Source organism: Neolamprologus multifasciatus, chromosome 9, assembly GCF_963576455.1.
Source record: "Neolamprologus multifasciatus chromosome 9, fNeoMul1.2, whole genome shotgun sequence".
NCBI classification, from domain to species: Eukaryota; Metazoa; Chordata; class Actinopteri; order Cichliformes; family Cichlidae; genus Neolamprologus; species Neolamprologus multifasciatus.
In genome coordinates, this window is record NC_140447.1 from 5391814 (window position 1) to 5407228 (window position 15415).

Here is a 15415-nt window from a genome sequence, read left to right on the forward strand (position 1 = left end):
CTCAGAGTCTAGTTCATCAGTGAGAAGAGAGTGGCCGTGAGATTTACAGATGGGTTGGGCGGTGTCCATGGAGATGATGAACCCTCACCAGCAACAGTCTCATGGCACTTCATACTGTAGCATCGTTAACTTCAAATACAAGTTACTTTGAGGCAACTGTTGTTGTGATTTGCACTGTAAAAATACAAATGAATAATTTAAAGTGAGTTGAAAATATGTTTTAATCATAAGCTCTGAGCAGTTACAATGAAGTCATGATACAAGCAGCAGGAATGGGTTTCACTGGTCCTTCCAGAGGAACTCGGAGAGTCCACGCTCTTCCACATCGAGAGGAGGCAGCTGAAGTTATTCAGGCACCTGAGCTCCTAGATGCCTCCTGGGTGATGTGCTTCAGCAATGATCTACTGGGAGGAGGCACTGGGGCAGAACCAGTACCTGGTGGAGAGATTATGTCTCTCAGCTGACTTGATAATGAGTCTGTGTCCTCCCAGATGAGTTGGAAACGGTATGAAGGACTTCTCTGCTTAGAATGCTGTCTGGACTGAGACAGAGTCATAAATACTAGCAGTGTTACGTCCCTCTGCAGCCTCTAATCTGCTCAGTGTGTTCAGCTGGTGCTAATTGGCCACACCTAGTCAGGTGTGGATAAAAGCATACCTGAGGCAAGCTTCCCGGGAGCGCACTTGTCTTTGCCTTGGTGGCACCAACCATTTTAGCCGACCGTATATTCCATTTTAAGACAAAACCTCTGTTCGCCTACACTCTGTTATTCGTCTCCTTTTTTTTATGTTGCGGCTTTGAGCCGGGTCGTAACATAAGTGGGGGCTCGTTCGGGATTGTTGAAAAGGGAGTTTGAGTTGGAATTGTTTTTTGGTTATCTTGCTTTTTTTCACCTTTAGAGATTCAACTTCCCAGTTAAGTTAGGTGAGTGTCCAGCTGAGCTTATTAAGTTCTTCCTTCGGGCACTCTTTTGTTATTTTGCCTTTTTTATTTTCGGAGTAATCCTGGGCGGGGATTAGTTCCCTGTTGGGGGTAGGCGATTCAGGGCTCCGGTCGCTGGAGTTTTGCCTTTAAAGTTGCCTCGAGCCCAGCACGCTCCAGAAGATAGGTAGGTAAAGTTTGTTGTGCTTAGGAACTGGGTAAGTTGTCTTTGTTAATGTGTGTGCAGCAAAAGGTAAGTTGGTCAAGAAGAGTAAGTTGTTCGGTTACCGTTGATTGTTGGCTAGCCTGTGAGAAAATTGGCACAGGTGTGTGGTGGTTTTCTTCAGGCTGAAATGGAGTTCCAGTTGAATCAGCTGGAGCTGACGAGCACTGGGCCTACATCTGTTGGTGAACAGGTGTCCAGAGGCTCGTTTGTGAGCAATAACATCCACCTGGTTCCCGTTTTCTGTGAGTCCAGTGTTCATAGCTTCTTTATTGCATCTGAACGCATAGCGACTGCACTGCAATGGCCTCAAGACATGTGGTGCGTGATGTTACTATGTAAATTGACAGGTAAGGCTCAGGAGGTTTGTTCTGGTTTGTCTATGGAGGACTGCTTAGTTTATGAAAAGCTTAAAGGTGCCGTCCTCCAAGCCCATGAACTCGTACCTGAAGCCTATAGACAGCATTTTAGAGGTTTGGAGTTGGCACAGGGTTAGTCCTACCTTGACTTTGCCAGGGAGAAGGCAAAGTTTTTTGATAGGTGGTGTTCTGCAAGCCAGGTTAACAATTTGGGGTTGTTACGTGAGCTCATGCTTGTGGAGGATTTTAAAAACTCTGTTCCTGAGTGTATTGCTCTTTATTTAAGTGAACAGAGGGTTTCCACTTTACAGCAGGCTGCCATACTGGCAGATGAGTTTACCCTAACTCATAAAACAAATGCTCTAGAATGTGATACCCCTCTGTGCCATATTACATCTTGGCGAGGTAAGAGTGGGCCAGCTAACAAGGCTGAAAAAGTTGTGGTTTCAAGACCCAAAACGAAGCTTTGTTTCTTCTGCCACAAACCTGGACACCTTGTTGCTAACTGTTTGAGGCCGAAACTCAAACAGAAAGCCCACTCAAAGCAAAAAGGGCCTGCTTTGAGAAAAGTCAGTCGTGGCTCTCAAACCGACAAGGTTGCCAGGCCTACTAAGAGGCTAAACTTGGAGCACAACTGGTCAGTAGCGCCCTGTAGCAAGTGTAAGAGGTCAACTAGCCCTGAGCTGCTGCTGGTTGACAATGTCCCAGTTCCTCAAAATGACCTGCAGGTGGACAGATCATGTATAACCCCACCACTCAGACCTGTACCCCTGACTAACAAACATGCCTGTACCCGTGACCTGAGCAATCGTCTGAAAACTGTTGCAGTAAGGTCTTCTGACTGCCTGCTGTGTTCTCCACATGTGATGGCTCAAAGCCCTGGCTATCACAGGAGACATTGTTTTGAGGGTCTGCGGCCACCTTCAGTAAGCATTTTGAACCCATTGAGATGGGGTTGGCAGCTTCCGCAGGCAATGCCGAACCGTTGCTATGGGGTTTGGTAGGTGGAAAGCCTGCAATTTGTTAAGGAGACGGTTACGGACTTGATTTGTAGTTTTGTTTATCATAATCATTTGACAAACCACAGGTTTGTATTTATGGGAGGGGGTGTTATGGCCCTAGCAGGGCCTCCTCCTGAAGGTGCCTGTGTGGGTGTGTCCCACCACCTCTTCTGCCTGAGGTGCCACCTTTCCCTTTTGTTCAGCTGACTCTCGTCAGTAATCAAGGAGATTTAAGCCCAGGGAAAGGTGAGCTCGGGGCCAGAGTGCCATTAGTGTCGTTACAGCTAGTGAGCTGAGTGTGTTGCTGTGTTTTCAGCTAGTGAGCTGAGTGTGTTGCTGTGTTTTCAGCTAGTGAGCTGCACTCTTTTTGACTTTGTGCTTTATTGACTAACATTTGAGTTTTGTTTATTTCTTTAAATGGTGATAGCAGCTTATCCGTCTCTTTTAGTTGAGCTACCTTAATAAAACTCTTTAATTTTTACCCTTATGCCTTTTTGTCTCCTTTTTCTGACTCGGACACTTTTTGTTACCTCCCCCTCACCGCCTAGACCCCTCAGGGGAACGTAACAAGCAGACATCAACAGGCAGATCCACTTTTACTCAGACTTAATTCCACACTGATCCTGGATCTGGGAGCTAATATTAGTGAGCAGTCTGGCTTAGTTAAAAATAAAGGAACTAAGCAGCGTGTTTGCCTGATATCCAGGATAACAACTGCACAATTTATTTTGTCCAATATCTCTGATCAAATTTCTAGATGTCTTTGCTACATAGCGTACTAATTAGCAAAGAGTGTTGTTTATAGCAAACAGACAGACAGACACACTCAAGCAACAGGTAGGTCTCGTCATGAAGCCCGTGCTGCTTTTTGTCTATTTATAGCTGTTGCTGTCCGTCTGTCAGCTCAAGGTTGAAGTGTCAGCACGAGGAGACGACAGGTGGAATAGTTTCCATGCTGTAATTGTGCATATGATGCAAATGTATGTTTGACCTGCCCTCACAGGACAAAAGAAGAATCCAGGAAGAAATTGCCAAGAAGAGGAGACAGATAGAAGAAGAGAAGTTAAAACTCCAGTACATAAAGGTATGTCTCTATTTTACAGCCAAAAAGCAGAAATATCCAGGAGGAAATGTGTCAGTGTGTATTCCATTGTTCCAAGTTATATTTTTTTGGGCACACATCTGAAGTTTTCTTAAGAAGCAGTTACGCACAAGTTAACCCCAGTTACAGTTAACCACAAGGGGGCTGTCTAAAACTGTGTCACGCCACTGAGCTGTTTCCTGCACCTTTGGCAAACTGGTCACTGCTGGTGTTGTAGTGGTGTGTAATGATGTCACCTTCTTATATCAGTGACTACCAATAAATATCTAAATTCCCCATGGAAGCATGCTGGAAAAATGAATAAATCTACCAATAAACAAAATATTTAAATGTTTTTGTTGCATTTTAATACAATGTCCATTAAATATTATAAAACAAGGTGTCAAACTGGATGTTAGAAAGTGTTACAGTAAATACAATCAAACTTTATTTTTAGTCAATGATACTACAGAGTTGTGTTTGGAGGCCTTTCTAGTTATCATCCCCACATATTCATACTCTGACTGATACATCTGATACACCGCAGAACTGTCCACTGATATTGGTTACATTCAGTGCTGTACTGCACTTCCTCTTTTCATCTCACACAAACATCAGTACAGCTTTTATTTCTGACTTTATATTTACGCTTATTTTACTTCGTAGCTTTATAGCTGATTACGTTTGATTAGGATTATGCATGAAAAAAAGCACAAACCAAATACAGATACACTCTGAATACAGAGTTTACTCCACTCAGAGATAATCTGGAGGATCTCAGTCTCTTTAACATAGTGAAGGTTTTTGTTGGGTTTGTTTAATACACATCTACATATTTATAGCAGAGCTTTGAGAAAATCTCTACTCTTCCAGTCATGATTACAACTTGTGCTTACAAAAGCTCCTGTGTCAGAGTTTCCAAACTGTACATGCTAAAAACTAAGATCCATCTCATTATTATTTGGACAACATTAGTTTTTACAAATTCACTAAAGCTTTCCATGCCAACTATACTGAGAAGCTCTTTGGTCCCATTCTGGCAAATCTAAATATGTCCGACTGAGACTAACAGCTGAATGGGAAGCGAGGGCTCCACTGCAGCTGCTGCTTCATAGTGTTGGATCTATGCTGTTTGTGAAACTGAGGAGTGTGTGCAAACATAATATTCCTCAAATATCTGATAGAGAAATCAGTTACATATTTTTCTTTGCTTAACAGGATAGGAAAAGAGTTTCTGAAAGCAGAGAGTGTCGAATAGAAAACAGAGCAGGTGTCACCGTAGATTTGAACATTTTAAATATGAGAAGAACACTGAGCTCGGTTCGAGGCTAAAGCAGAGGCCTGTGTGTTGGTTGACTCACAGAAAAAAGCTTTGAGGGAGCAGTGGCTGATGGACGGTCTGAGTCAGCAGTCGGAGGAGGAGCAGGAGGCCATGAGGCTTCAAGCTCAAGATGAACAGCAGCAGAGTGATCACCTGCAGAGCAACGTCATCAGGTAATCCAAACCTGCACTGAAGCTCACACTGCATCCCAAAGTGGACACATGGGGCACAGCTCAGGATGAGCAAAGTGGGTGAAGGTAACACTTTATATTCACTGTCTGCCTAATAATGCCACAATATTAGGCATTAGTAAGGTATTAGTGTTTAATTCATCCTTTATAAAGCTCTATGTAATTTATAATTACAGATATTAATGTTTATTCCTGATTAACAAGCTCACATACAGATACAGATCATGATTGCCCGCTGATGGGTGGACATAATGGTACACCTCACCTGTGATGTGGATGATGCAACCATGAGTAATAACACCCCTGAGTGAGAATTAGGAAAACTAGTGGAAATGTCTTGTGTATTCACCAAGTGGGGGGCAGTGTGGAGGCGCATTCACTTACACCAGGGGTGTCCAACTCCAGGCCTCCAGGGCCGGTGTCCTGCAGGTTTTAGATCTCACCCTGGGTCAACACACCTGAATCACATGATTAGTTCATCACCAGGCCTCTGGAGAACTACAAGACATGTTGAGGAGCTCATTTATCCATTTAAATCAGCTGTGTCGGATAAAGGAAACATCTAAAACCTGCAGGACACCGGCCCTTGAGGCCTGGAGTTCTTCCACCCCGATCTACATGGATGTTAAAATCACCCACAATAATTATTTTATCTGAGCTCAGAACTAAATCAGATAAAAAGTCTGAGAAATCAGACAGAAACTCTGTGTAAGGCCCAGGTGGACGATAGATGATAACAAGTAAGACTGGTTTCTGAGTTTCACAGCTGGGGTGGACGAGGCTAAGCATCAGGCTTTCAAATGAATTAAAAGTCTGTCTTGGTCTTTCATTAATTAATAGACTGGTGTGAAAAATTGCTGCCACACCTCCCCCTCGGCCTGTGCTTCGAGATTTCTGGTAGTTAGAATGACTCGGGGGTGTTGATTCATTTAAACTAACATAATCATCCTGCTGCAACCAGGTTTCTGTAAGGCAGAGTAAATTGATTTGTTGGTCAATTATTATGTCATGTACTAACAGAGACTTGGAGGAGAGAGACCTAATATTTAATAATCCACATTTCACTGTTTTACTCTTTGGTTCAGATGTGGATACTGTATTGTTCTTTCTTTGTGATTGTCATGATCAGGCTGTGTGCAGGCAGGAGAGGACCCAAACGCAAACTCACGGGAAAACAGGACTGAACTCAAAATACAGCTTTATTGCTGACAGAGGATAAAGGCGATACAAAATAATATGAAACTAAACTGGGAAGTACTAAGGAACTGACTCACGAGGAAACACACGGAGGGGCACACATTCATGAGGGAGAACGCGACACAGAACTGAGGGACACGCAGACATAAATACACAGAGGGTTAATGAGGGAAGTGGGAGCACACGGGGAACACAGGTGACGCTGATAATCATAACAAGACACGGGAGGAGTAAATGCAACACTGACGGGAGACTGTCAAAGTAAAACAGGAAGTACACAGAGGTTTAGACAGGAGGGCTGGGGAAAACATGGAATAAAACACGAGGGGAAACAAGGGTTCACAGATACACAGAGGGGCACAAAGGGGGCAACCAAATAAGGAACATCTTAACTAAACAACCTAGGAACCAAGGCATAAATAAAGAACAAAATACAAAACACACGAAAACTAAGAATACTGGGCCAACATGGCCCAGGACCATGACAGTAATTGTTTATGTTTAAGTTGTTTGTTGCTGGTTTTTAGTCTGTTTTTTGTCTTTTTGGGGTGGACAATGTTAAGCATCAGGCTTTCAAATGAATTAAAAGTCTGTCTGGGTCTTTGGTTGATTAATAGGCTGGTGTGAAAAATTGCTGCCACACCTCCCCCTCGGCCTGTGCTTCGAGGTTTCTGGTAGTTAGAATGACTCGGGGGTGTTGATTCATTTAAACTAACATAATCATCCTGCTGTAATCAGGTTTCTGTAAGGCAGAGTAAATCGATGTGTTGATCCATTATTTCGTCATGTACTAACAGAGACTTGGAGGAGAGAGAGCTGATATTTAATAATCCACATTTCACTGTTTTACTCTTTGGTTCAGATGTGGATACTGTATTGTTCTTTCTTTGTGATTGTTTATGTTTAAGTTGTTTGTTGCTGGTTTTTAGTTTGTTTTTTGTCTTTTTGGAAGCTGACACAGTCTCTATGGAGATGGGTTTTTGGGGGGGTAGCAGGAGGAGAGAAGCTGCAGAGAGGCGTGTAAGACTGCAAATCTGCTTCCTGGTCCCAACTCTGGATAGTCATATTTTGAGGGGTTTAATAAATTTGTACATATTTCTAGAAATGAGAGCTGCTCCATCCAAAGTGGGATGGATGCCGTCTCTCCTAACAAGACCAGGTTTCCTCCAGAAGGTTTGCCAATTATCTATGAAGCCCACATCGTTTCTGGGACACCACTCAGACAGCCAGCAATTTAAGGAGAACATGCGGCTAAACATGTCACTCCTGGTCTGATTGGGGAGGGGACCAGAGAAAACTACAGACCTGACATCGTTTTGGCAAAGTTGCACACCGATTCAATATTGATTTTAGTGACCTCCGATTGGCGTAATCGGGTGTCATTACTGCCGACGTGAATTATGATTTTGCTGAAAATCTTTTGAAAATGCAAAATACACAGCTATCCAGTACAACCCATAATGCCATGTATTAAAAGTCTTGTACTTACCTTGTTGAAGCTATTCAGAGACACCCTAACATCCAAGTGTTTGGGATGCACATGTGATTTCTTTTTCTATTTGCTAACACTGTTCATTATATTCAACTGTACAGAATGGAGAAGGAGATTGAGGCCTTGGAAGCACAGGAACTCAATATCTCTGCCAATGAAGAAATTGTGGTGAAGCGGCTAAAAGAGGTGGAGAGAACAGCTGAAGACATTATCAAGGTAAGCAAGAATCAAGTGCCTTTTAACACTCAGCTTGCCTTTTTGGCTGTGACACTAATGCATGTCACTTATTAAATACATCTGGGCGTATTAATGCTACTAGTACGCTAGCATTTGCTTTTCACCTTAGTACGATTAAGAATAATGGACAATGAAAAAGGAAAACAATAAAACAAATCAAAGACACACACCTGTATTTTGATGTGTCTTTTTATGTTGATCAAACAACACAGCTCCCAATAACAGATGACGCACATCAAAGGTGACACAAAGGACCCATACATACACACTATTGTACTAGTTATGTTTTATTTGCAGCTTTTTTCCAAGATCACTCAGTGGAGATTTTCATGTGGATCAAGGCTTCCCACAGAGAGCCTTCTTCACCTGTATGAACGCTGTCTGGCACTGCTCTGTCCACTGGATCAGATCTGGTTCACCTTTTTGGGTTAGAGCAGTCAAGAGGCTGGCCAGCTCTGCGAAGTTCGGCATGAACCGGCGGCAATAACCAGCCAGCCACAAGAACTGCCTCACCTCTTTTTTTAGTCTTAGGACATGGGCAGTATACGATGGGTGTTGTTTTCACCTCCTGCAGGCCCACTTGCCCACCTCCCCAGATACTGTACCTTCCCTTTCTCTGCTCACACACTTCTTCAGGTTGGCTGTGAGCCCCATCTGCCTCAGAGACTCTAGGACTATGGCCACCTGCTGCACATGCTCTGCACAGGTGTCACTATGGATGATGATGTCATACACCAGATTCATGAGACACTGGAAAGTCGCTGGGGCCCTGAACAAGCTGAACAAGTGTGACAAATTGGTACAAACCGTACAAAGTGGAGAAGGATGACTTTCTTTAGACTCTGGAGATAAGGGGATCTGCCAGTAGCCACTGGTTAACTCCAGTGTCATGAAAAAGGTGCAGTGCCTATCTGATCCAGGAGCTTGTCGACCCGGAGCATGGCATATGCATCACACTGTAACAATTCACCTTGTGGTAGTCGCCACAGAACCGTATAGATAAGAACTATGGGGCTAAACCAAGCACTTCTTTCTGAACACTTTTTCTTTATGTTGAGGTAACCTGTAGGGCTGTGAATGCACCATCTCACCAGGACACATTTCAAAATTGTGCTCTGAGTGTGATATGGCCAGGCAGGGGGGAGAACACATCTGCAAAACACTGTTGCAATGCAGCAACACCCATTCTCTGGGCTTGTGTGAGATGGTCATCACAATGGGGGGAGGTGGGAATAGTGGAATTTCGCACTTCCGGACCACAAGTCATCTCTCTCCTTCGCCAGGCTAACCAAAGAATTTCCCAAAAGCTTTAAAGCACCAACAGCTGGGTGTGTTCCTCTTCTGTGCGACTGTTACAACTCACCCAATACAGTCTATGTCTGATTAATACAAAATTCAGGAAGGCCAGTGCTGTGTCAGGGCGCACCATGTGACCAGTAATTTTTATCACTTGGTCAAAGGCTGAGTATAGAGTTTTGTCATGAGACTGCTGTAGTGGGAAATCTTCCATGGAGTGAATCAGTGCCGTCTCCTCCCCAGAGTCGGCGTTGGATGGCCTCGGATCACCGCTGTGCACAGCATATACACTACATGAATGCATCCCCGCACACTGCCCCAACAAGTTTTTAAACCATGGCCAATCCGTCCCCAGAATTAAAGGATGTGTCAGACCTAACCACAGCCTTCCCACTACGCTTTTTGTCCTTGTACTTAATTTCTGGCAGCACAGTAGGATATTTGTGTATGTCCCCATGCATGTACTTAACCTCCACCCACTCTACCTTCAGCAATGCCCCGGGCCAAACCAGAGTTTGGTGGACCAAGGTCTGTGTGCACCCTGAGTCTACAATAGCCTGGTGTATACCCCTTACCACCTTACCACTATGCATCCCTCGTGGACTGAGGGAAGGTGTCAGAGGGCCTGCAACACGGAACACCTGCCCCCCTCTGTCAGAAGACAGTCATGATGCTGGTGTCCACCCACACTTCCAAGATTCCTGCTTGGTGGAGTGGGGAAGCCTCCTCCTTGGGGCAGGCTAGCAGGCTAGCTGACTGCGCTGCCAGGTGGTTCTTGGCCTGTGACACAGTGATGGCAAAGGACCACTCCGCCGTTCCTGTCGGGAGTCCCTTGACAAACTGCTCGAGAATCATCAGATCCAGCAGCTGAGCCTCCACCTTTGTGTGGCCGGGCTTTGTGCGGCCCTATTCAGTACCCCAAGAAGTTTTGGTGGTAGTCCTCGGGCACATGGCCTAGGCCAGGGGTCGGCAACCTTTCTGATGATGAGTGCATCTAAAATTTCCTCAGAAGTCAATGTGCCGTATGATTGCATTAGCAATAAATTTAATAACGCTCTATATTAACAGTTACGCACGATATAGAACCACTTTATAGGATTATATTGTTTGCGGATGGTGGCAGCTATCAGCGAATAGTTATCAGCTATTTTGAAACAAAAAAAGACTTTTTTATCCATAACAGCAAATGAACTGTACAACAGAAAACGCAAATGCTATTTTTGGTCTCCTCACAACAATGATAAGAAAAATAAACTGGGCCAATATGGCATGTTTGTTAATACACATGTTAATGTGATCTCTGGTCTCTGAGTGTCAAGCATTAAGACGGCTGCCTGAGGACTCATGTGAGAGAAAATCTGCTCACACAGACATGTAGAGCCAAATACTGTCAATAAGGCCTCTGCAATGTTCTGAAGACAGTTAAACTTGTCAGGTAGTGACATCCAGCAGGTGAACATGCAGCTCCATGAACACACACAGCTGTGGATTCCAGCTGCGTCTGTAGTTCTGCAAACTTTGACCCCACAGAGTCGAGCTTTTCAGTTCTATCAGCTGCATTTCGACGTCCTCTGTGACCAGCCAGTTAATGCGAGACAAATCCAGCTGCTCATTAAAGCTTTCTAGTACGCAGTACGAGTTGGCAACGGACGGTTGGCAACTCTACTAACTAACCTCATGAATAAAATAAAGTTCACTATCAGTAACATCATAGCACCACCCAGCTGTATAGAAACTCTAGCTAGTAGCAGTACGAGTTATTGTAACTGACTGTAAAAAGTCAGCACAACAAAAATAAACTCCACCTAAACTTGGTTTATATCTGACCCAGATAGACTGCAGGTCATAACTTCTTACCTGAAGTTCAGTTCACCTGACAGTCGGACCAGCGGCCGCCTCGGGTCTCTGCTCCTCCTGCCTCCCCTTTCCCTCATCCACCTGCTGACCTCTGTGGAAGCTCCGCCACAGCCACCACCAGAGTTATTTTTACACATCTGCCAGCATCTGGCCAATCCACCACCTCTCATTGTTTATACCATTACAAAAAAAAATCATTGGCCCATAGAAACAAAAAATCACCATCGGCCCAGATGGCCAGTCCAGCTATGGTCGTGCCATCAATTAACCCTTCGCGTGCCAGCTGTGGCATGCGTGCCCAGGGTTGCCGATCCCTGTTCTAGAGTTTTTAGTTCTGCACCTGACCCCACTGCCATGTTAAGTCTTTTATTTGGTCTGCTGTTAGTGATGTCATGTTGCCTTAATGTCATATTATCTTCATACGAGGAGCAGGGTAACTTAATCTTATAATGTTACAACCACATTTGACTCGAACACATTTGACTCAAATAAGGGATGAAGTTGGTAATTAGTAATATTTTAGTTAATGTTACGTGTTAGCTGTTTCATTACAATCAGTTGAGAAAAGTATACTTTGATGATGAAGACAACAGCATCAGCCTTGTGCGTATAGTTTTCATTGCCACACAACTACCAGCAGAAATATTTGCCTACAAGAAGAAAATAATCACACAAATAGAATTATAGTGTTAGACTGATATACACACAAAGCACTGCGCATAGTGTACTATAGATGTGTACTGTAGTGTTAATCTGCAGTTAGGTCAGTTAAGTTCTTAGACTAAGGCTTGTTCATTGTCCATTGGGATCACCTTTAAAAACACTAAGTACTCAATTACTGCATTTTTTAAGCAATCCACGCCAGTTTTACCGAGGATGATGATGATTTGAATTTTCATTGTTGTGAACAGATTCTAGCACCTTTTTAAAGGAATGATGTTTTCTCCTGACTTCCTGCTAACTGTTATGCTTTCTGTAAGCTTGTTTCTAATAAGATGTTCTCACTGAAGACTGTGTGGGTGGGCTTTGTTGCACAAGCGACTGCTTCGAGTGAATTAGGTGGCAGATAAATGGATTAGTCACATTGTGAGGATGCAGTGCAAGGACTAATATGCCTGATTTGCTTTGCTTTCTGTCTTCATTTAACCTAGTGAGATTACTAATGTGACAGCTGTGGACTGCCGTTACTAAACAAGCTGAACTGTAGCACTGCTGTGATGTTTACTTCATGCTTCTTTCACTACTTTGAACCTCAACTACTTTGTCTCCACATATAGGAGGTACACGCAGAGTCCCAACCAGGTGTGCACTTTTTTAGCTCTTTGATGTGCTGTGAGTAATTTCTCCTGGTAAACGGTTACAAAACTTATTAGAGCTTCATTAAAGCAGAATAGCAGCTTTTGCATCATGAGATACTTGGTTATCCCGAGTGTGCTCAGATTACTAGAAACATAATAAAATGTTTATGGCATGATAAAACTGAGCATCAGTTGTGAGAATTCATTCAGAAGATGGATATCAGTTTTCATTTTGATCTGTAATTTCTGGTATAAGTGTCTTTGTTGTCACATACTGGAATAATGTGTCATATTACTAATATAATGAAATCTTAAAAATGGTGATATATGTATATATGTGCTTGCTTTTATTTCACTGGTCTTATATTCTTCTTAGATGTGACCCATCATGTCCCTTCACCACTACCAGATATGCTATCACTCATTCCACTGGCAGCAGCAGAAACCCATCCTGTATGTGAACTCGGTAGCCATGAACCAAAGAAAGGTATACTTCTGTGACAGGCTGTAAAATATTACATTGGTGCAGATGGATTACAATGATCATCCTCCAGCATGATGCTAAGAATACACTGATCAGCCACAACATTGAAACCTATAATATTGATGCTAGTCTATAACAATGTTACCATGTTTCAGTGGTTATGTGACTGGTACATGCTGTTCGTATCATACATCTGATGACAGCTGTCAGTTTCCTTGCACTGGAAAAATGTAATGTACATTACATCAGTCTTGATGCTCAGTCATCCAGGTAAATCTCCAAAAGTTGATTCTGTTGATCTGGATGCTTTCAGTAGGAGAAACGTTTCGTCATCATCAGGTGACGTCTTCAGTCTCAGCTGACTGCAGGTTTCAATCTTATAAACAGGACATTTACATAATGACTGAAACCAGCCCACTGAATGAACAATGGGCTGGGAGGTCAGTTCCTTAATCATAATTATGCAAATTCTCATGACTATTGATCAACAACCACTGATCAATGGCCATGAGTCCCATTCACAGAGAGTTGGGGAATGGCTGCAATCACAGTAAGATGGTGACAGATGTACCCTTAGGCCCCTCCTCCATTCAGAGATGGTCTTTCCCTTTTCACGTAAATGGCCTCCTTGACTCCGCCCTCAAACCAGCGTTCCTCCCTGTCCAGGATGTTACAGCCTCATCATTGAAAGAGTGTCCACTGGCCTGTAGGTGTGAATAGACTGCAGAGTCCTGGCCTGACGAGGTGGCTCTTCTGTGTTGTGCCGTCCTCTTAGCCAGAGGTTGTTTGGTTTCCCTGATGTATAAATCCTGCCAATCCTCCTGCACTTAACAGCGTACACTATGTTACTCTGTGTCGGGGGACCCGATCCTTGGGGTGGACCAGTTTTTGGCGCAGCGTGTTTTGGGGTTTTACAGCCACAGAGACCTGGTGTTTAGAAAAAATGTTTCTCAACTGCTCCGATACTCCTGACATGTACGGGATCACTACAGGTTTTCGCTTAGTCATTGGTTGTCCTTCTCTCCTGGATCGGCTGGAGCTTTCTTTAGGAGCCTTTCCCGCTTTGACAGAAGTCCAGCTGGGATAACCACATTTACTCAGGGCCTTCTTGATGTTCTTCTGCCTCCCTGGCTGCTGTGTCAGTGGGGATGGTGTTCGCTCTGTGTTGTAGCGTCCTGATGACGCCCAGTTTGTGCTCCAGTGGATGATGAGAGTCAAACCTTAGTTACTGATCCGTATGTGTAGGTTTACGGTACACGTCAGCTTTTAGATGTCCCCCATTACTGATGGAGATCTCACAGTCTAAGAAGGCTAACCTGCCACTGTTCATATCCTCCCTGGTGAATTTGATGAGTCGGTCCACTGAGTTAATGTGATCCGTGAAATGTGGAACGTCCTGAGATTTGATTTTCACCCAGGTGTCATCCACATACCTGAACCAATGACTTGGTGGTGTTCCAGGGTAGGATAGCAAAGCCCTCTTTTCCACTTCTTCCATGTACAAATTGGCCACGATGGGTGAAACTGGGGAGCCCATGGCACACCCATGTTTCTGCCTGTAGTACTGACCCTTGTATGTGAAGTAGGTGGAAAGTAGACACAGTTCACACACACCTGGTCAATGCTGAGAGCGGTCCTGTTGCTGCTGTCAGCTGAGACTGAAGAAGTCACGTGGATGAGTGATGAAATGTTTCTCCCACTGATAATGCTGCGTCCAGATGAACAGAACCAACCTTTCGGGTACATTACACAACTTATCTATATAAAACTTTAGACACATAACACACTGATCAATAATTAGTCATTTGTTATGTTGTAATTAGCCAAACTAATGAAAAAATGTCTGTTACAGTTGGGTAACGATGATGTAAATATTTGAGAGACGATGAGGTTGAAATGAGTTCAAGACTCAAAAAACGTGTTTTAAAGTGGACTTTTAGCTGAATCCTGTCCGAGTTCTCAATATTTTATGTTACATTTGTTTACAAATTGAGAATTAGTTCAGGACTACATGTTGTAAAAAAACATTTTAAAAGGCACAGTGTCTGAAAGTCAGAGCGAGAACCACTGAAAATCATCTCAAGTCTCAATATAGCAACACTGAGTTTGATTACCCTGACTCGTGTCTGCTCTCAGTCCTTTGGCACTGCAGGACAAATCCAAAAGACATAAGGATTGCAGATTCAGACTGGATGTGTATCCACTTTGGATCCAGCTTATTCTTTCCCAAAATGATCTGTATTCTTTATTTAAAATGGCTTGTCCTCCCAAAACTGTGCTGAAATATTTAAAATCAATGAAAGCGTAGACTTTTTGTTTGCCTTTACTGATAAAACATGCTGTCCTGTATTTTTCAGTAAAATGTTGGGTAATTCGTGACCACAGACGATATAAAAACTGGTTCTTTTGTCACACACATGCTTAACTGAGCGTGAGCATACTCAGGACTGGACTTGC

The 15415-nt window shown here is 43.5% G+C and overlaps 1 protein-coding gene across 3 annotated transcripts in view; it reads left to right on the forward strand.

The window, feature by feature from the left end:
* palmdb (palmdelphin b) overlaps positions 1-15415 on the forward strand; it is a 70510-nt gene that overhangs the window by 18780 nt on the left and 36315 nt on the right. For 2 of the 3 annotated variants that reach the window (XM_085172662.1, XM_085172663.1), the window contains 3 exons: positions 3508-3588; positions 4949-5079; positions 7888-8002. In XM_085172662.1, coding sequence (XP_085028788.1) covers positions 3508-3588; positions 4949-5079; positions 7888-8002 — 327 coding nt within the window. Of the gene's footprint in view, positions 1-3507; positions 3589-4948; positions 5080-7887; positions 8003-12453; positions 12479-12850; positions 12962-15415 lie in introns of all 3 variants that reach the window. The other variant, XM_085172665.1, reaches the window with a different exon arrangement.